We start from the raw sequence: 19737 nt of genomic DNA, 5'->3' as shown, positions 1-19737 counted from the left end.
ATAAAGACGATGGTAAATAAATGATGGCGCCATGTAATCTGATCCCAAACGCTCTGAATATATGACAAATCCTTCTAGAAAAGGAGAAAAAATCCACTGCCGACCATCACTAGACTCATACTAGCTCCCATGATGGCTATCTTAGACAAATCTAAGGGAGGCGGTAGCGAGGCGGCAGAATCCTTGAAGCCGCCGCTGGCACCGTACGACGGTGTCTCGGGAGAGCTGCTCTGAGTCACCTCGGCTTGGTTAGGCGCCGCGGTAGCCGAAGGAATTTGAGCACCAAGGCTGGGGAATGCGACAACGTTAGATGTGGTAGAGTTGAAATCTGTAGGCGCAATCGCAACTTGGTTGTTAACTAAGTCGTAGACCACATAAGCCGACCGCAAGAAAGTGTCTCCTAGAAGGAATGTTGCACTGCTGCTGCTGAAATTCTGGATACCGAATTGACAGATCACTTCCCCTTCATTTGGACCATCTTCAAACCTGGTAACACCATTCAGTGGTAGAACAAGTTCGTCCATCGTAACATTGATGGCTGGACCGCCAGAACCACCGAAGCCGAACGAGAAGTGGCCTTGGCTATTTCCCATGCTACAGGGGAGCAGCGAGAGATTCACTTCAGCGTAATAACTGGCGCCTACCTCCTGCCAGATCTGTTCTGCTAGGTCCGTTGGCAAGTAGCTGAATGTGGTGCCAGAGTCGAGGACGACGGGAATGGGAAACTCGGAAGAGAGGGAGTCGGTTCCTGATGGAGAGGACGCTTGTACGGATGTTAAAGCGACAGTAAAGGACGAAAAAACCCCGGAGCGCGAATCTTTGTAGATGTTTATTCGAGTAAGGTCGCCTTGGTACTTCTCAGTATCGATTCCGCCGAACAAAATACTACCAGTGCTCGCATCTAGATCATTTAACCACAAGCTATACGCATTGGTAGCAATAAGTCCCTCCTTCTGCATCTTCACCGGGAGGTTGTCATATGTGGAAGAAGTAGAGCGGGTGCTACCGACAATAGCCTCGCTCGCTACATATCCCACACCAACGAGGCCGTACGGGATATCGGTATTGACGCCAAGACCCATAGTTAAATTGGTCAAGGTGACGTCGCCGATTCCAAACGTCTCTGCGATATAATCGCCTTTCGAGTGACTACCGTCGACATAAGAAATGCTAAATTCACTTTGCCCTACGACGGAGAAGGACGTAGAAGCGCTTTCGTCAACTGGAAAGATCAAGAACGTTTAGTCAGCTATGATGAACTCAAGATATCTCCTATTTTTGGCCCGTCCGGTAGTCACTTACAAGATCCCAGAGTGCAGCCCTGATTATCGGTAGTTTCTTGGCAGACGCTAGAGCTGCTCGAGGGTACCCAGATGTCGCTCGATCCGGTATCCAGTTGTAATGTTAAGTTCTGCGGAGGAGTGCCGACTGTGCAAGAGGCAAAATAACCCCCTCTAAGTTTCTCGTTGGTGATAACCTCTGTAACTGTTCCATCTTGTCGCCTTACGAGCCTGGTTCCTGTTTGCCTTCTATGTATATCCCATTGGACAACTTGCGCTCGAGCAACGGAAGCGACTAATGCGCCGGCCGCAAAGGTCGCGATAGTTTTCATAGTTCGGATCTAAGAGGATCTAGCGGAATAGGTTGCACAGCAGCCGCTAGGAGGTCTCGGATAGATGATCGTATAGGTATATTTTGGCGTAGGTACCCGGGGAATTAGCCAAGAGTTTTCGTGGGGTAACCCAAGCAAGCCAGTTGTTCAGGGTTCTCGAATAGGATGACGCGGCCTATATCTTATGGACTGAACTCCAAGAAGATGGAAATGGAAATGGAAAAAAGAAGAGAAGAAAAGCAAACGAAAGACAATGCGAGCCAAGGATGAATGGTATAATAAGAAGGAAACTAGACAGACGCCAGCGGCTAGCAAAAAGAGAGGTAAGGTGTAAGCGAAGTGAATGAATAATGCAATAGACTTGAAGTAACAAAGAATTGAGACGAGACGTAAAACCCCAGGAACCAGCCCGGATGCCAAGGAGATGCCAAGATGATTAAACTGATTAGAACCAACGACTGATAACCTTAAAGTGGCGGGAACGATGGAACAGAAGCTGCTAAAAAAAATAAAAAATAAAACTGCTAAGCTTTACAACTCCCTGTTTCCTACGCTGCCACGCAAGCCACGAGATTATTTTGAGATGTTACTGCGGCAGTGCGATCGAGCTATCAACGGCTAGCAAAAGTTATTAGTCAAATTAAATAAAGTCGAGAGTCGAAAAGAAGATGTAACAAGGTAAAATGATTTGTAAAAGGGGCACGAGGACGGAAAGCGGCTATAAGATGACGAAGCGCCTGGATCAGATCAGCATTTCATTGCGTGGTTGTATTAATGTATTAACGCAGTACCTTTGTACTAGTCTGCCGGTTTCCCGAGCGCAACAGACAGACAAGGTAATGAGGGGCAATAAGGTTGTTTGATACAGGGGTTAAGCCGGTAAAGAGGCGCAGCAAAGGCGAAATCAACTGTATCGTGATTCGTAGGCCTAACTGTTGCACTAACTGTTGCTAGTCCTAGGCACCTCACTAGCAACATACAATTATAGAATTAGGTACACTTATTCATCGTCATCGAGGTAGAGTATCCTGCCGTTAGAAACAACTCGCAACTAACTCTAACTTGAACAACAGCATTCAGCATCAACCATTCAGAGCTTATTAGACAGACCCTCTTAACCAGCCTTCTCATCCTAGGGTGTCTCTAATCTGACGCTACTACATGATGCCACGAGCTACCAAGGCATACTCTTACAACCAAATAGTGCTTAGAAAATTCGACATTCTTTTCATTTCAATCTCTATAAATAATGACTATGAAACGAGAAATCACCGGGAGTACGGTAGCTAAAGGTGTTATCGTAAACCGATCGAAAGAAACCCATGCTCGATAACTGATTGGCTCATACGTATTCAAGATGCGACGAAGATGTCTGCTAAGCCACCCTCAGGCCTTAGGTTAGAGGTACATATGGGTATGATATGCGGCTACGTTCGCGATGGCGCCTTGTCAAATATTTACCCAACTTAACGGGCTAGCCATAGGCATCCTTTTGAAGTCTACGTCCGGTATTTAACGATACTAGAATCTCAGCTGTGGCGGGGCGTTGAAACAATGGAAGTCTAGAATCTTGGCAGCTGAAACGCTTGATATGTATATCGTCACCCTCTTTTACCCTCTTTTATCTCAGCGTCAATTTTTATTAAGGAACTCAAACAAGGTGGTTGAGACATGTTCGACCTACGCTCGACCCCTTATGTCAGGGACAACAGCCTTATGATGTTCTTTGTAGCACTTCGGGAAAATACCTAACTAACTCGAAAGGACTTAATCGTTGTACACTCATGATCTATTCTATCAACTCAGTTACGTTTAACATGCTTGGCCCCCATCCGAGAGACCATCAAGCTCAAGCCCCACGAAGTCTCGGTAATCGCTATTCTATTTCGATCGCCGGTCGATGAACGCTCATTTACCATCCGCCAAAATACCCCCCTAAAAGCCAGCCCCGTGTTCTATTCTAATACAGTTTTCTAATACAGTTTTCTAATACAGTTCGGCATGCTTCTCAAAAATAGTTCCATCGGTCTCTAGTATCGTACACCATATCGTAACTCCCGTCGTCTCTGATAGACTTGTGATTGAACTGGTTTGAGAGCTGGCCGTTTCGTTTGCGATTCGTGTATATGATACCACAGACGAGCTGCGCAATGCTCGTGATCACGGGTACTACGCCTATCAATAAGCCCAATGCACCGAAAATCGAACCGGCTGCCGTGGCAATGATAGCAGTGATGAAGTATGCGCTCCAGATCAGAGTCTTGATGCATGCGAATGAGAGCAGTACAACTGGATTGAACCGGCCCCCGGCGCATAGTATAACCTCAATAATGTCAAAGATAAGAGTGCCAACACCGAGGACGAGCGTAATAGTTCCCATGATCCGCGCGTACTTGATTAGGACATCAGCCTCGTAGCCTAAGTACACGATCGTAAAGAGACTAGACGACTCGATCTCGCTCTGCTGCCGCTCTACGGAGGACGCGCCAACGAAAAGTAAGGCTGCGGCGACAATAGAGATAACAATGAAGAAGATTTGTAAAATCCAAAACGGTAGCACGTCGCGCTTCCGCCATATACCTTCGTAGTGTCGCATTTCGACTTTGTTTCTTATGATATATTATGTTGTTATATTCCTTTCTTCAGCGACTGTGAATTGATATAGGATAAGTCGTCAGTGTACCTTGATATTGTAGACGCATTAACGAACAGACAAGGCAGGTATTCACTTCTAGGAGACGGGTAGGTCTTTACTACTCTCTTAGCCACTCTCGAAAATCATCATTGAAACCGTATGGAGGCACAATATCTGACATACTTCTTTCCGTTGGACTACGCCGCCGAGAGGGCCGCTATACCGGCCATTGTATCACGGGAAGCCGATCCTCACGGTGCAACAGGGCATATATCCTTTTTGTGTCTAATCATGTCCAACATAGCACAATAATTGACGAGGCTGTTCTGTCTTACACGAAACGATATATATCGAACCGACTTAAAACTAGGCACGCATAGTTCTAGTGCGTGGTATCTCACAAATTACCCAAGTATTATAAACCGTTCAACTAAGGAGTATTGGTCCTCTTTAGCTCTTTTAGATCAGATACACCGGGAATAGTACACCGACAGCGTAATACCAGACTACTCAGGCCTCTGATCTTCGAACTGTGTAGATTATTCGGACCCTCATGTCTCCTCGGCTTCTGGGTAACACTGATTGGCTAGGATAGTCAAAACCCCCTTTTGCTATTAATATCGATGTGGCGCGTATCGTATAGACTGTAACTCCTGTACCTGAAAATACTTGGTAACGTATACTCAGCCTACGGCCTACCTGGTCTATGGAGTCGTTTTAGGAGAAGATCAAGGTAATTTTTATTCACTCTTTGGATAATGAACCCTAGGCTCCTCGTCTAACCCCTAAATATTGCCCACCAAATTAATTCATTCTAAGTCCTTCCAACTTCTATCTACCTAACGCATATTCCTGTTGCAACCCTTGGATAAGTACCTACATCGCCCATAGTTTTACCAAACATTAGTTGTAACCTATATACGTGCCTACATTATCTTAATTCTTTATTGTACATGCTCCTTCTCCTCGGCCTTGGGTATCCGCACCAAGGTTGCTGTAATGAGAGCTCCCGTTAGGGCAGAAGCAAGTCCAAACCACCAAATTGCCTTAAGCCCCTGGAGCCCAATTTCACCTGTCGGCAGCGGATCGACCTTTATACCTATCGAGTCCGAGATCGACGTCATGATGGCTGATGTTAAGTTTTGTACTGTTACCAGCAAGGCCCCGGCCGACCCCTGGTACGACCTCGGGACGCTAGAAGTAATAAAAATGGCGGCTGCCGCAAAGCTCATGTCTGGGCCAAACGTTGCTAGCGCCACACCTGGCAGTGAAAGCGCCCAATACGACGTGGATGGCGTCTGCGGTAGGAAGAATGCGGGCCCTAGAGCAAAAGCAATCATACTTGCTGTGAATATCCAATGCCCCGGGAACACGTGAAGTGTCTTAGACACGACGAAGGCTGCCAGTATGCCGACAATACCATTCGGAAGGATGTATAGAGCTACCGTGAGAGGACTGGCGCCTTGATAGCGCTGCCAGAATTGGACGGCGTAGAATTGCCATGCGCCAGCTTAACAGAGTTCTGTTAGCATCTTATTTTGTTCGTCTATTCTAATACGACGAAATTGGGACGGTGTAAACTTACTAAAGCCCCCAAAGCCCAGAAAATATGCCAGGAGAAGAGCTGCAAACCCGGGGGTTTTCCACAGCTCATTCGGGACTAGAGGTCGCTTGACGGAGCGTTCGACAAAAGCGAACGCAACGAACATCAAGAGGCCTACCGCGATGAGCGAGTATGTATAGGGACTCCAGTTGGCTGAAGAGCCCTGCGTCAATCCGAAGAGCACAAGCCCGCAGCCCACAGACGAGAGCACGGCGCCGAGGTAGTCAAACTGCCGGAGCGAGGGTGCATCCACGTCATTGCTATCTTTCGCGGGGCTCAGATCCGGCAGCGTCATCTGCGCAGCTACGGCGCAAAGTACGAGGAAAATAGCTGTGCTTCCAAAGAGCCATGGCAAGTGGGAAGCCAGCGCGCCTCCATGGATGCAACCTAACCAAAACCCTAGGGGGGCTCCGGCTGCCACTACAAGAATTACGGTCAGCAATGAGTATAGCGTTAGAGATAGGTTCTAAAGGACGGAACAAGAAATCGGAACACCCTGACATCACGTACTCAACGAGAAGACGCGCGTCTTACGAACACCGGGTTTGTAGACGCGACCCAGAATGCTCATGGACGCAGACACGAGAACCCCTAACGAGAGCCCCTGCATAGCACGGGAGACGAAAAACAAGATCTTTAGTCGGGGCGATACGGCCCCAGCGGCGACGGCATGCCATGCTGCACTCCATAAGAAGGCACCGACCATCAGGGGTCTTGGAGCTGCCAAATCGGCAAGTGATCCGGCGACAATGACCGACAGTCCACTGGCTAGTAATGAGGAGCCCAGCAACCAAGGAGTTTGGGTGGCCGGAAGGCCTAGAGCATTGCGCAATTCTGTCTGTGCGATATTTGCGTGACCGTACGTAAGCGCGAAGATGAGTTGGCCCGCTGAACACACTAACACGAAGACTATCTCGGCCGCCAAGTTCGGCAGCTCAGGCGGAATGCCCTGAGATAAACCGGGACGGGAAGTCCCTCCGTTACCGCCGGTTTCCTCGTCGGGATGGTTTCCGGCGACACTTCGGCTCCTGATGGCGCTGAGCTCTAACATGGGATCAGGAAGGACTTCATCGCGGCCGTGGTCGGTGATGTCGCGTGTCTGTAGCTGGACTTCAATCTGGCTGCTCCGGCTCTCGTCCGGGGTCTGGCCGAGAGCCTGCGCGAGAGACTTACGATCTAGAGAGAAGTAGCTGCTACGTGAGGACCCTAATAGAGGATCGGGCGAGGCGATGCCGGAAGGGAAAGCTCCAGTTTCTAGGCCTAGACCCATATACGGCGTTTCTGCGCCTGCGTCATGGTAGAAATCTGCGTCTGGTAGCGGGCGTGAAGGATTATGATCCATAATAAATTAGCAAGAGGGATCGAGTTCAAGTCCCTTAGGTTTAGTAAGACCTTAGGTCTCCCTCGGTGGGAGTACCGAAGTGTAAAGTGCATTTTTATAAGGCGACTTTCGGTCCCGGTGGAGTCGAGTAAAGTTTTGGTTGGCATCGGAGACCAGCCGGACGTGCTATCGTTCACCTTGCATCAAAGATACGGGTTCCCATGGTGGAGTGTACCGTTCCCCGCGTCATAGATCGTGATGTGAATGGCTAGAAGGTAAATGTTTGCAATGGGAATGAAACCCATTGCGAACTACTAACGGAACTATATCAGGAGATTTCTTGATGTGGCCAATCACTACCGATTTACACCGCCCGGTTTAACGATTCAACTAGTAGGATATTGTATTTACATCTGGCGTCTGCAACGGATATAACATTCGAAGATAAGGATTGAAGCATGCCGTATCTGTCAACCACTAAGTCACGATTATTTTGACTGCGGTGTAGGAGTTGTGTTCCGGTGACGCGTTCACTTGAGCATTGCAATTGTTATCGGGGAGATGGACTTGGCGTATTGGCCGGTCACCTCATTGCTATGTAAAATTAACTGACCGGTTCGCCACCGGTGAGTCTTCTTGTAGCATTAGACTACCTAGGAACTTAAAGAAATGGGTTGTTAATCGGTAGGTCTCTTCTAACAACTCTGTTTTGTAGTCTCTTCATATCTTTAACTGATTGGTAAATTCGAAAGTCGTTACTAGCCCTCAGCGCTCCGTTTCGACCCCTCCTCCTAATAAATGGTATTCTATTTATTATTGTAAATCAACATAATATCAATATAATAGTAAGTTTCTCGTACGATATAAAGCTTTAGAAGTTGAGTATATATAGATGTAAGGAACATAAGCCTTGAAATACGCGAAAGGTATATATTAATTTACTTCCTCTACTCGTGTCTCTCCTTGTGTACTTGCTTCGATATAAAAAGACAACCCCTAAATTGGACCTTGTATCGCCTATAACCCGTTCATCTTAACTATCTGATCTCTTTGTCCTATATAAATGTACCTACTGTGCCTGTGTGTTTAATAGACTGTTTTTTCATCAGCATCTTTGAGAGTAGCCTTTCATATATATCTACCTTTAGCGCGGTGAGAGATCCTAGGGTTTGCTATTTGACCCTCAGACTTTTTCACATTTAAATGCCTTGTTTCAATTTATGCGCCTGTGAAGGGTAGTGAGCTATGTACTACTACTCCCCGACAGGTTTTACTTTGCCCTACCCGTCCGTGGATACGCTAAAACTATGGGAGAGACCCGGAGACCAAGGTACTGGTAACTAGAGAGTTCCGTAAAACTAATGATTTAGGTACTCTCCTAGAAACTAAAAGATATAAGTCTGTTAGATATCTATCATTTCCAAAGTCCCGTACTATCGCTTTTCAACTTACCCCTTTATATGTAGTTACCTAGGTAGGTAGTAAACTTACTCGAATTTCAAGCTACATGGTTCCACCCCTTTTGGCTCAAATATATGATCAAAATCTGTGAACATAATTAAAAACGGACCTATGATTCAAAAAGAAGTAGGTTAAAATAATTCAATATCTAATAGTGATGCGTCGGCGTATTTACATAGGTACCTTCGGAATTCTGCCAGTCCTGACCGCCCTTCGGCTTGCTGCTGTTATTCTATTTGGTTATTCATAGCTTGTCTCTCCTTATCCCATCTAGATCTAGACTCTTTCTTAAAAGCGAAGACTCTTGAATTGGCTATCTAAGCTATGGTGCAACCAATATCTCACGGTAGGAGACGTGACAAGCCTATCTTGAGCTGCGCTTTTTGCAGAGGACGCAAGTAAGTACCTGTTTCCTTTGGTGATAAGATGGCCTGTGCTAAAACCCCTTGCAGGCTTCGTTGCGATAGGCAGTCTCCCTGTGCTGCTTGCGTGCGGCGTGATAAGCCTGAGGAATGTATCTACAGCTGCTCAGAGCAAGAGCGAAAAGATGCTGTCGACTACAGACCTCGTACTAGAGGCCAGCAGACGCGTCAGAGAATTACTCGCCTTGAAAATCTAGTTATTGAGATGGCGCAGAATTCATGTCAACCATCAAGCAGCAGTGTGACGCCAAGCGGGGCCCTCAATGATACCAGCCCACAGCATCAAGATGGTAATATAATAGATGATATGGGGAAATTGAGTCTCACCGATAGTCATGCAATCTACACTGGTAGCTCCCACTGGGTTACGATCTTAGACGACGTAAGTTGTTATGATAGGAAGTTTACCAAGTGACTAAGTCTGATGACGATTCCCCTAGATCCGGCATCTCAAAGACGAGCTCTCGGAGGAGTACCCAGAAGAGTACTTCGAGAGTAATATGAACCCCGAGCAGACTCTGTTTGATGCTGGATTGGTGCAGGGGTTGCCTACCACGAAATCCTCTCTCCTCAGCAGTGCGCCTTGTCTTCCGAGAGAGCAAATTCTAGCTATGATGCCTCCACGGAAAGTGGTTGATAGACACGTATCTCACTTCTTCAATGATTATGAGATGGGACCTTGTAAGCCTTTTAATCAATAGCTGAGCTATTTATCGGAATTCGTCGTTAACTGAGCCAATGTCGCTACTTGCTAGTTCTCCTACACCGAAACACATTCCTCGCAGAGGTTAAGAACCCGCATCATTGCTATTGATTACTTGCTTATTCTATGTATAGTATGAGACCTTCTGGGGTAACCCTACTACTACCCCTATTATGTGGATAGGGCTTTTGTTTAGTGGTAAGTATTGAGCATGCCGAAAGTTCTATTTCCCCTATTGATCAAGTGCTGTTTGATCAATGATAGCTAACCGTTAACAGTAAGTCGAACAGTTCTTTCTCCTGGGGAGATATATACAGCCTCTGAAGATGTAGGATATGAATACTAACACGAATCCTTTTCGGGGTTCTAGGTCATGGGCATATCTGCCTTCTTACAGCAGCAGGACGCGAGATCCCACGGCTTATCCGCCGTCGAGGTACAAAACATGTTGGAGACCTATCGACGCCTTACCACCCATTGCTTGACCACTGGGGATTATCTCCGTCCTGGTAAGTACACCATAGAAACTCTGACTTTATACTATTTTGTCGAACGGAACGTGAACATCGACACATCTGTAAGCAATTGGATTCTCATCGGTGTCATCATACGGATTGCGTTACGTATGGGGCTTCACCGCGATCCCTCCCACTGGCCGAACATTCGACCCTTGCAGGCAGAACATCGGCGACGGCTCTGGACCGTCCTGTACCAGATGGACTTCTTTTCGAGCACGCAAGTGGGATTGCCACGTATTATAAAGGATTGCCAATGCGACACGCGTCTGCCCGCCCACTTGTTCAGCTATGACATAGGCGTCGAGCATGACGAAATCCCACCTGAGAGATCATTGACGGAATCTACTGCGCTCCTATACATTATACAGAGAGACAGAATTATCAGAGTAACAGCGGAGATATACGACGTAATTGAGGCAGGGCCACCATCACCATCTACCATTGCTACGTTGAACTCCAAACTTCAAAGGGTCATCGATGCCATACCTGCATGGCTCAAATATAAACCACTCGAAATCTCAATCGCGGATAATCCTCTTGCGATACTGCACGGGATGTTCATGGATGTCCTTATACAGAAAGCTGTTTATCTCCTCCATCGGTGGAGCTTTATGAAAGGATCTTCTGGGGAAGAAAACGCGAAGTCTAACGACATCTGCATCGATGCTGCACTTGCAATACTAGAGCATCAGAGAAGAATGAGCGAAGAGGTTCAACCTGGGGGCATTCTATTTAATATTCGCTGGAAGGTGCCTATATCCCTTAATTACGAATTCCTACAGTCTACGATGATGTTGTGCTTCGCGTTGAGCAGATTTGACGATGGACACATCGGTGCGAGAGATTCATACGCTCTACATAGACGACATGACATCGTCGAGGCTTTGACTTTTGCAAAAGCTCTGTGGGAGAAGGATGCGGACCAACTTACGGAAGCGCGAAGAGCAGCCAAAGCCATCGCAGTTGTGTTGCGGCAAGATTTGGACAGATCGGGTGCGTCAACATTGGCAACCCTGGATGGTGGCATGCTTCATCCATCTGTGAACATTGGCCATGCGGCAGGGTTCCTTGATCAGATACCAGGAGAAGCTGCGCAAAACTATTTCGATAGTTTTAACTATGAGCAAACCATGGCTTTGGATCCTCCATTCTTCGCGGTTGAAACTGGAAACATACTGGAAGACTTCGTACCAGAGCAAAATCACCCCTAACTTCTGGAGGCTATTAATGACAAAGTTTTCAGTCTCATATTACTTGCGAAAAAGAAGAGATCTATATTAGATTAAAGTCTATGTTGGATTAAAAGGGATGACCCCCTACTGACTATCTAATTATCATATAATTATCCCACCACCGTAGGCACAAGTTACAGACTACTTTCCGAGGTAGACGGAGGATCCTCTTTCTGCTTTTTCACACTGCGCCATTCCATACCAAGTCCACCAAAGATGGAGAGGCAAGATATGATGAGTGATATTTGGAAGCATACGCGAAGCGATTCATTATAACCTTCCAATGCAGTGGCGAGGTACTCAGAGGGAATGATGTTCAAGAGGTCGGTGGCGCCTGCGCCTGCAATTTTCTGAGGGTCGAAGCCCGGGATGCCGGCAAGGCGTGTGGATAGTTGGCCGACCAAGACGTTTTGCCCTACTGAAACGAAGATGGCACCAAAGAGTGTCTGGGCAAAAAGCATAAGCGAAGCACCGATGGACACTTGGTCGCGCGGCAGCACCGTCTGAGCAGCCATGTTGGGTGCTTGGATACAGCCCCCAAAGCCCCAGCCGAACAGGATTTGATAACCAATCCATTGGCCTACGGTTGAGTCGACTTGAAGCGTGGTAATTAGACCGGAGCCAATCGCTGTGAGGCAGATACCGAAGATCACGAAGGGCGTGTAATAGCCGATGCGGGTTGTTAGTACGCCAGTGAGAATGGACGAAATAACGAGAGCAAGCACCTGAGGTAGAAGGTGAATGCCGCTCTCGACGGCTGAATTCCCTTTGACAGCCTGGAACCATATGGGAAGGTAATAGACTGATAACCCAGTGTCAGCATGCAATAATATATACTACCTGAATAGGAGTATACTTACGGATTAACGTCTGCTGCGCGCCAAGGCAAGAGCTCACGAAGAAAGCACTATAAATGCTTCGCTGAATAAATATACGCGGCGGTACCGTGGCTCGTTCCGGCCTCCAAACTTGAATCAAGATGAAGGCAATCAAAAGGGCGAAAGCAAGCACCAGCAAAGCAATAATTCGCCCATTGTTCCACTATATACAGTTAGTTCCGCCAACCCAAAGACGCCCAAGACGGTAGAAAAAGCGCCGCCAAGGAAATTCTAGAACTTACAGTGTACGTAAACACACCCCATTGGAGAGCCAGACATAGACAAACTACTCCGGGGATGAGAACGGCTTGTCCCTCAATATTGAGCTGCTGTAGTTTGCTTCTCAGAGTATGCTTGTTATTAGAGCGATCAGGGATGTGAAGCAAGAGGAAGATAAACACCATCACGACACCTCCGATGGGTAGGTTGATGTAAAAGCACCATCTCCAGGTAACGTTCGTAGTAAAGGCGCCACCGACTAGCGGACCTAGCACTGACGAGACCCCGAACACAGCACCGAAGAGACCTTGGTACATTGGCCGTTTTTCCAGCGGTACAGCATATACGATAATAGTGACCTAATGTATTATAGAATCGGCAAGTTAGAACAACTACTGGGCAGTAATATCTTAGGTAGGTAGTAAAGATAAAGGGGGACATACAACGCCGGACTGAACGCCTCCAGCCCCTATTCCAGCGATTGCTCTACCGATTATAAAAGCAATCGAGTTAGGTGCTGCACCGCAAATAGCCGATCCAATCTCAAACAGTAAGATGGCCATCATAAAGGTAGTCTTAACGTTCATAAGTGTGTATAATTTTCCAAATACCGGCAAGAAAGCACAGTTGGTGAGCAAGAAGGCTGTACCATACCATCCAATGTCGTTTGCCGTGTCGAACTCGTTGGTGATGGATGGTATAGCGGTCGAGATGATGAGTCTATCCTGTAGACGACGTTAGTTAGCTAGTATACCCTATTGTAGACATGCTGCTATCCGCTCACATACCAAGGCTACCAAGAACATGCCAATATAAAGGGAGATAAGTATGATTGCGAGTTTATAACCCGAAGGATACACTTGGCTGGCTCGGTCAATGGACGCTTCATTTTGTTCGCTCTCGCGTTGAAGCTCTTTCTCCTGTGAAGCCATAGTTGGGTGAGTGTAGTAGGTTGAACTAGGACTGGGGTAAGAGAACCGGTAAGAAAGGCGCTATCATGAGCTATAGTAAGGTGCTATAGATATTTGGCGCGTGTTTAGAGATAGAGTAAGTAAAAGCTGAAGAGAAATATATAAAACCAATAGTGAAGCCCACCTAGATCTAGGTATATTTACACGATCTAACGCCTCCTATCGTCCATAATCACGGAGCGTGCTCTCAATCCGCTGTGGATCCTACGAACTCCATTCAACTCACCCTACAAATTCTAAGTCCATTTCATTTTCTATCGTCCTCGCTCATTTCAGACATAACGGAGCGGGCTTCCACGGTCTTTAATGTGGCTTACGACCGTCCGTCCGACCGTCCGCTTTCCGACGCTCCATGTTGCGGATCGGGGTGGATGTTCTCCGGGGTATTACCTACCTGTTAAGTAATTATTTATACGATCACTAGAATATATTCACAATCCCATATGATGGGCTACGTCAATGGCCGAGTCACGTACAATTTAATACATCGTCTACAGTATAGGCCTGCCCAGCCTTAAGTATATTTATCTACTACCCAATGTGCCTGGTACGCAACGGTCGCATTCATAAGGTACCCCTAACCTAGGTAGGCACGGATGAAAGCGACGCAGATGGTGACTTAATAAGCGTGAACCTTCCCTTTTCTAAGGAACTCGCAAACTAAGCAGGTCTGCAGCTGGGCGATGCGTCGTGGTGGATCAACATAAGCCGCCGTAGGGGGTTCCAGGGGTTGTGGCTTAGGGCCGTTTCCGGGTAGGTTGCCGGATTGTAGAGGTGCAAGCGTCTGCCCGGAATTGGCCCTTGAGGACTGGCCCGTATACCTATGGATGTTGAACGGGGGCAGGTCCTTGCCACCCCCAGCGCCGTAGTGATCTGAGTTCCCCATGGTTAATTTCCGTTGCGGATCAATCCGAGAACGGGAAGAATAGGTACCTAGGCTATGGATAACGGGGATGGAGATCTATGCCTGAGCTAGTATGGAAACTTAGGATCCGTACGGTTATGTTCTGGAAAGCATAGCAAACGGTGTTAGGAATGGCTGGTCTAGGGGTGAACATATAGAAAAGTTGAGTGCCTCCATGATGGATACTCCATCTCTTGCGTGAATGGTTATACTATAGAAACGTATGGTGAGTTTGAAATATATAAGCCGTTAGTTTCCTCAAAACATAGTAGCTACCTACCAGGTAGAGTTACTAAGACTATACATCTCTGATTCACTTTGAAACCTGCCGTGATTGTTAACGTTGGCAACCGGGGTTTTAGAAAACTGTTAGAATCTAAACACTTTCGAAAGAAGGTTGCTGCAATTGTTGAGCCATCAAACATCCTATGGTTTATTTCAAAGCTTTATAAAGACTATAAAAATTACCATTATCGGTGAAGGTCCTTATTTTAATATTGACGTATAGTTTTGTTTACGTGATTCCGTGGAAACGTTTGTGGCATCTAGTTTAGGAAGTGATCTATTATTGGAGTGCCATGGTTCTAAATGAGACATATAGAACAAAGGACACTGTCAGTATGTATAGCCGTAGGTTCCCACAGCTAGCTAAGAGTTCCTCGCGGAATAGGGAAGTTGTTTATTAGCTTCTTGGTCCACCTCGCGACATGGAGTCTATACCATATTTAACTTCGATATAGAAAGAAAACAAGTGAATCCAAATTGATTCGTCTCTAATGATGGGACGAAATACCTATGGAACGATTCTTGTAAAATGTGTGATTAGGAGACTGCTGCTGGATATAGTATGAGGTATTTTAGCAAGAATGTGTATATAAATCAGACATCGTCCTTCACTCGCGGAGAAGCTCAGTGACTTAACTAAGGCACCTACCAGGTTAGGTTAGGTACTTAGGTAGGAGGTACCTAATACGGCTTATATACCGTCGTTTTAACTAGTTCCCTGCTAACGGCACTTATTATCCTCTAGATATAACATTAACGGTCTGTTGTTTCGGTTCTACCATTGGTTTGCATCTAACGAGGCTCATGACGCTGGATATTAAATGAGCCCCTGAGGCGATGGTACTGACTATGGTATACAGTGGTTAAGGGGCTGTCACATAACAGCTATCCTGGGACCTCGCTAAGGCATAGTGTGCGCGTACCAGTCCAGGCATCAATATACCTACGCTATAATAGGTGATAGATACAACCTATCTAGCAGCTGATGTCTTAATACGTGTCACCTAAGCCTCGCCCTCTATTCTTCTAGGGTTCCTCTGACAGCTCGCTTTGGACATACCTACCTCTGGATCCATTTGTTTATCCTCTTACGTAGCTTCTGCTTCATTGCCACGATACACGTAGGTGATTGTGGGTAGTAGATGTTGACGTATGGTATTACCTTAAGACTGGTAGACAGTACAGTATGGCTGCTTTTTGCATGGAAGACGCAATGGGATCTAACATCTTCTAAGGAGTGGATTATTGTAGCACAATATATAAGGCGTAATTGCTAGTCAGCGATTACGGCGTCGTTTTTCGTGTTCGACAATTATTCTAACAGGTAGGTAGTTACAAACTCAACGAGAATCGGGACTTTCAATAAATGAACTTGGTATGGTAATTACTAAACGAGTAGGTAGTCTAAAACATTCATACGATTATGTTCGTAGCTCATGAAATGTGATCCAGTAGATCTTTACTTTTTAGCTTACCCCCTTTTTTATTGATTATTCTTCTACTGTCTCATTATTCTCTTGATTTGTCTTTCTTCGGTCTCTTTTGACCTTGTTGGGCGTTAAATTATGCGGAAGGATTGAGGCTTAGATACTCTCTAACCCCTTAATCACAATCGTTCCCAGAACTAATCGCTACCCATGATGGCTTTCATTGTCACCTGTATCGACCTATTCTTTTGTTATGAGTTTGACCTAATATTGTATGCCATTTGGCTCCGGTCTGATTATTTGACATATGTCTTTGCGACTATGGGCCTATTTGATGGCCATTATGGCGAGCTATCCTTGCTGTCGCTATACTGCACGAATGCAATTTTGGTAGGGTTTCATTCGATAACTATAAACATAAGACTTCAAGTAATGGCTTCAGCGAGTACGATGCCGGTTACCCGAGGGATAGAAGTATGGTCATGACGCGCTGGCAAGGCAGGAGTCATACTACAGTCATGGTCTAAAGTTAGGTATATCTCTATGCCAATCGTACGAGAGTCGAACAAGATATTGTAGCCGGTGACCGGAAAAGGAAATAGAATCGTGAATTCCGACTCTCTGCGTAGTCGTATTGGTGCATCAAGCTAGTCAATTCATAGACATTTTACTATCCCGAGCCTGAAGATAGAGTATTCCATCAAGCTTCTCTTCCTTAGCAAGCTTAGATAGCCATCCTAAGCCCCGATGCGGTGTTCGAGGTATACGTTTGCACTATACTATTACCGCTAGTGACGTGGCATGAGTTCTTGGTCCTATTGAGCTTCTCGTTGGCCGGTTCGGATGTTTCGAATTAACTGCTATACTAAAACGAACGAATAGTAATTACTCCATTACTCCGTTACACAGCCACCCTCTTGGATACAACGGTGCTCTCCTTCAGTCATGCGTTTGATTGACCCATCACGACCAACAAATGGGGCGTCAAGAGCACGAGCCTCTCGAATATCCCGTTGGAGGCTGCAGACGTATCGAATGTACAGATCCGTACCTAGTATTTATCGGCAATTTTGTCTGGGCAGTCCCTTACGAGGCTTTTTCGTAATGTGGAGATATATAGAGATATGGTTTATGAGGTAGACGGGTGAAGTGAAAGGTAGTTTAGTTTAGTCACCTATCTTCTACCTAAACTGGAGCGTTTAATATAGGTAGTGATATTCCAACGATATAATGTGTTATAATACATAATTAGCTTTGGATCGGGTTAAGATGATACCACATGGTTGTACATGGTTGTGTATCGCAGAATCGGTACCGAAGCGGTTAGGACTCAGCCGCACTTCCTCGTCAGGCGTGAGGTGGAATATCTCCGGATCTCTCGCAGTACTCGGACCAATGATTCAGTCCGATTTACCCCTGGATTCGGTACTTTCCCGGTTCCACTCGTGTATGCAGTCAGGGCAGTGTGGCAGCTTTCGGTAAGTGTTGCATGAATACCAATCCCATGTTTGTAATTAATGATTGCTTATTCGCTAGAAGACTCAAGGAATATCTCGAAAAAGCATTCCGGCCAATAAGAATGAAACCATATTGTCATTTGTTATGACTGCTCCGCCGCAGGATCGACAGTGTTAGGCGGTCTATGGAGCAACTAGAGTGCGATTCTCGCCCTTCGGACTCGTCTCCACGATATAGCTTCAAAGCTAAGCTCCCCGGATCACGATCCGGTAGGTCTCATGGCCGGGGTCCGCGGACGAAACTTACCGCCACATAGGGCTTCTATGTAGGTATAGAAAATGAGGGAATCTGGGTGTGATGGTACTGCGTGTACTGCGTTTGCTGCGTATCTGCAATACCGTTGCGGTTGTTATATCGCTGCCTGCGATGGTGACGCGGCACCCTGACCCTACGTCAACAGCGTCCGGAATGTTCATTCTTTCGATAATCTCCGGTTCGTTGTCTGAGCCGCTTAACCGAAAATGAATTCACAGTCAATATATTAGAAGTATTTAAGGAAGCTGGTGCGACCAACAATATATCATCTCAACACGATTAATATCATCAACAAGTCAAATTCAAACTAAATCAAGATGAAGCTGGTGTACCTATCCTCCGCCGTAGCCTTTGGCTCCGTAATCGCCGATACGGCCCCGTGGGAAGGTCCCGGACCGAGCGACGGTAAGCTACCCACCAAAACTCGGCCGAAGCAAATATCGAGTACCGCGTTGCTAATACCAGAAATAAAGTGCGTTCGCCTTGTCCCATGCTTAATACTTTAGCAAACCACGGGTTTTTACCTCACGATGGCAAGAGTATCACTGTAAATAAGACGGTAGATGCTCTATCCTCAGCGCTGAATATCGCCCCGGAGCTCGGTAGCTTCTTGCACAAGTTCGCGGTGACTACGAACCCTCAGCCTAACGCGACGACCTTCGACTTGAATCATCTTAGCCGTCATAATATATTAGAGCACGATGGTAGCTTGAGGTTTGTTTCCGAGTCACGAGGACGTTCTTTCGTTTAATCATAAATCACTAATTCAAACGTCCATAGTCGTCAGGATTCTTACTTTGGTCCCCCGGATGTCTTTAACGAGGCTGTCTTTAACGAGACTAAGTCGTACTGGACCGGAGACATAATTACTATACAGATGGCAGCCAACGCGCGTGTGGCCCGTCTCATGACTTCGAACCTTACGAACCCTGAGTACTCGCTTTCGAACTTGGGTTCAGAGTTCAGTATCGGCGAGTCGGTTGCATATCTCTCCATTCTAGGATCTAAGGAGACCGGCACAGTCCCGAAGACTTACGTGGAGTACTTGTTCGGTAAGGCGATGATGTCCAATAATTTATGAGTGCGTTTAGAAGCTAATAGGGTAACCTTTATAGAAAACGAACGCTTGCCTTATGAGCTTGGTTTCTCAAAGATGAAGGAACCCATGACGCAAGATGACCTGAGCAATTTGATGGATAAGCTCGTCGAGGCTCAGCATTTCCCTCAATCACCTGGCAAGATTTCCAAGCGTACCGAGAGGCCTTCCGAGAAGCGTGCTGAGAAGCGTTGCCCATTCCACTAGATGCAATCCTATGATTCGTAGAGTCGGTGAATGTTGTGGGGATAGGCGTCGAATGCGATTATCCCCGAGACTGCGATATTAAGCTAAACTTCTATTCGACACATGGCGCTTGGGAATGAATGCTGGCCCAAGAATGGCAAACCTCGCTATTGTGATGCACATTTATCGGTTATTTTACTCTAGACAGAGCACACATGGATTAGGCAGGGTATATATGACGACTCGGATAATGTTTAGGATATAAAAGGGGACTTCAAGCAGAAGGGTACCATAGAGCTTGTATCTATGAGTTGATAGCTGGGTGTGTACATACCAACGTAGGTACATATAATTGATTTTCCCATTTACATACCTACCTCCTAGGTACCTACTATCACTCCAATAATCTTCCAGCAAATACTTTGCGGAACAGGAGCATTCTATTTTTAAAGTGACGAATACGTTTAGGGGTAGTACTTGGGAGAATTCGG

The 19737-nt window shown here is 46.3% G+C and overlaps 6 protein-coding genes across 6 annotated transcripts; 2 read left to right on the top strand and 4 right to left on the bottom strand.

The window, feature by feature from the left end:
- Positions 1–74: 74 nt before the first annotated feature.
- On the bottom strand, positions 75–1612 carry F4817DRAFT_316132 (acid protease; the record flags this gene model as incomplete). Its single annotated transcript, XM_049300629.1, has 2 exons — positions 75–1222; positions 1303–1612. The coding sequence occupies 2 exons, from the start codon at positions 1610–1612 to the stop codon at positions 75–77; spliced, it is 1458 nt and encodes a 485-aa protein (XP_049158774.1).
- A 1629-nt stretch (positions 1613–3241) lies between these two features.
- F4817DRAFT_338294 (uncharacterized protein) lies at positions 3242–4308 on the bottom strand. Its single transcript, XM_049303398.1, has one exon. It carries the CDS (start codon positions 4206–4208, stop codon positions 3621–3623), a length of 588 nt encoding a protein of 195 aa, XP_049158773.1. The 5' UTR covers positions 4209–4308; the 3' UTR covers positions 3242–3620.
- Positions 4309–4967: 659 nt separating this feature from the next.
- Positions 4968–7825, bottom strand: F4817DRAFT_338290 (MFS general substrate transporter). The gene is made up of 3 exons (XM_049303397.1): positions 6361–7825; positions 5833–6270; positions 4968–5757 (listed from the first exon to the last, which is right to left on the bottom strand). The coding sequence occupies exons 1-3, from the start codon at positions 7190–7192 to the stop codon at positions 5192–5194; spliced, it is 1836 nt and encodes a 611-aa protein (XP_049158772.1). The 5' UTR covers positions 7193–7825; the 3' UTR covers positions 4968–5191.
- Positions 7826–8956: 1131 nt separating this feature from the next.
- F4817DRAFT_358913 (fungal-specific transcription factor domain-containing protein) lies at positions 8957–11486 on the top strand (the record flags this gene model as incomplete). The annotated part of the gene is made up of 8 exons (XM_049306087.1): positions 8957–9030; positions 9085–9436; positions 9495–9735; positions 9810–9841; positions 9892–9955; positions 10084–10085; positions 10128–11295; positions 11338–11486. 8 exons carry the CDS (start codon positions 8957–8959, stop codon positions 11484–11486), a joined length of 2082 nt encoding a protein of 693 aa, XP_049158771.1.
- Positions 11487–11641: 155 nt separating this feature from the next.
- On the bottom strand, positions 11642–14461 carry F4817DRAFT_358911 (MFS general substrate transporter; the record flags this gene model as incomplete). Its single annotated transcript, XM_049306086.1, has 6 exons — positions 11642–12309; positions 12368–12548; positions 12628–12963; positions 13048–13329; positions 13393–13524; positions 14237–14461. 6 exons carry the CDS (start codon positions 14459–14461, stop codon positions 11642–11644), a joined length of 1824 nt encoding a protein of 607 aa, XP_049158770.1.
- Positions 14462–17704: 3243 nt separating this feature from the next.
- Positions 17705–19675, top strand: F4817DRAFT_338285 (Cloroperoxidase). The gene is made up of 5 exons (XM_049303396.1): positions 17705–18142; positions 18195–18369; positions 18438–18678; positions 18745–19016; positions 19080–19675. The coding sequence occupies exons 2-5, from the start codon at positions 18282–18284 to the stop codon at positions 19265–19267; spliced, it is 789 nt and encodes a 262-aa protein (XP_049158769.1). The 5' UTR covers positions 17705–18142; positions 18195–18281; the 3' UTR covers positions 19268–19675.
- Positions 19676–19737: the final 62 nt, after the last annotated feature.

This window comes from Daldinia loculata (genome assembly GCF_022478755.1).
Source record: "Daldinia loculata strain CBS 113971 unplaced genomic scaffold F4817scaffold_26, whole genome shotgun sequence".
Classification (NCBI taxonomy): domain Eukaryota; kingdom Fungi; phylum Ascomycota; class Sordariomycetes; order Xylariales; family Hypoxylaceae; genus Daldinia; species Daldinia loculata.
The sequence above is the reverse complement of the archived record's forward strand: the minus strand, read 5'-3'. Positions and strand labels throughout refer to the sequence as shown.

Coding starts and splice junctions, on each gene's coding strand:
- F4817DRAFT_338285 (XM_049303396.1), top strand. CDS start 18,282: ATGAAGCTGGTGTACCTATCCTCCGCCGTAGCCTTTGGCTCCGTAATC. Junction 18,370..18,437: donor AGGTCCCGGACCGAGCGACG/GTAAGCTACCCA, acceptor CCAGAAATAAAG/TGCGTTCGCCTTGTCCCATG. Junction 19,017..19,079: donor TTACGTGGAGTACTTGTTCG/GTAAGGCGATGA, acceptor TAACCTTTATAG/AAAACGAACGCTTGCCTTAT.
- F4817DRAFT_338294 (XM_049303398.1), bottom strand. CDS start 4,208: ATGCGACACTACGAAGGTATATGGCGGAAGCGCGACGTGCTACCGTTT.
- F4817DRAFT_338290 (XM_049303397.1), bottom strand. CDS start 7,192: ATGGATCATAATCCTTCACGCCCGCTACCAGACGCAGATTTCTACCAT. Junction 6,271..6,360: donor GACGCGCGTCTTCTCGTTGA/GTACGTGATGTC, acceptor TAATTCTTGTAG/TGGCAGCCGGAGCCCCCCTA. Junction 5,758..5,832: donor TCTGGGCTTTGGGGGCTTTA/GTAAGTTTACAC, acceptor AACTCTGTTAAG/CTGGCGCATGGCAATTCTAC.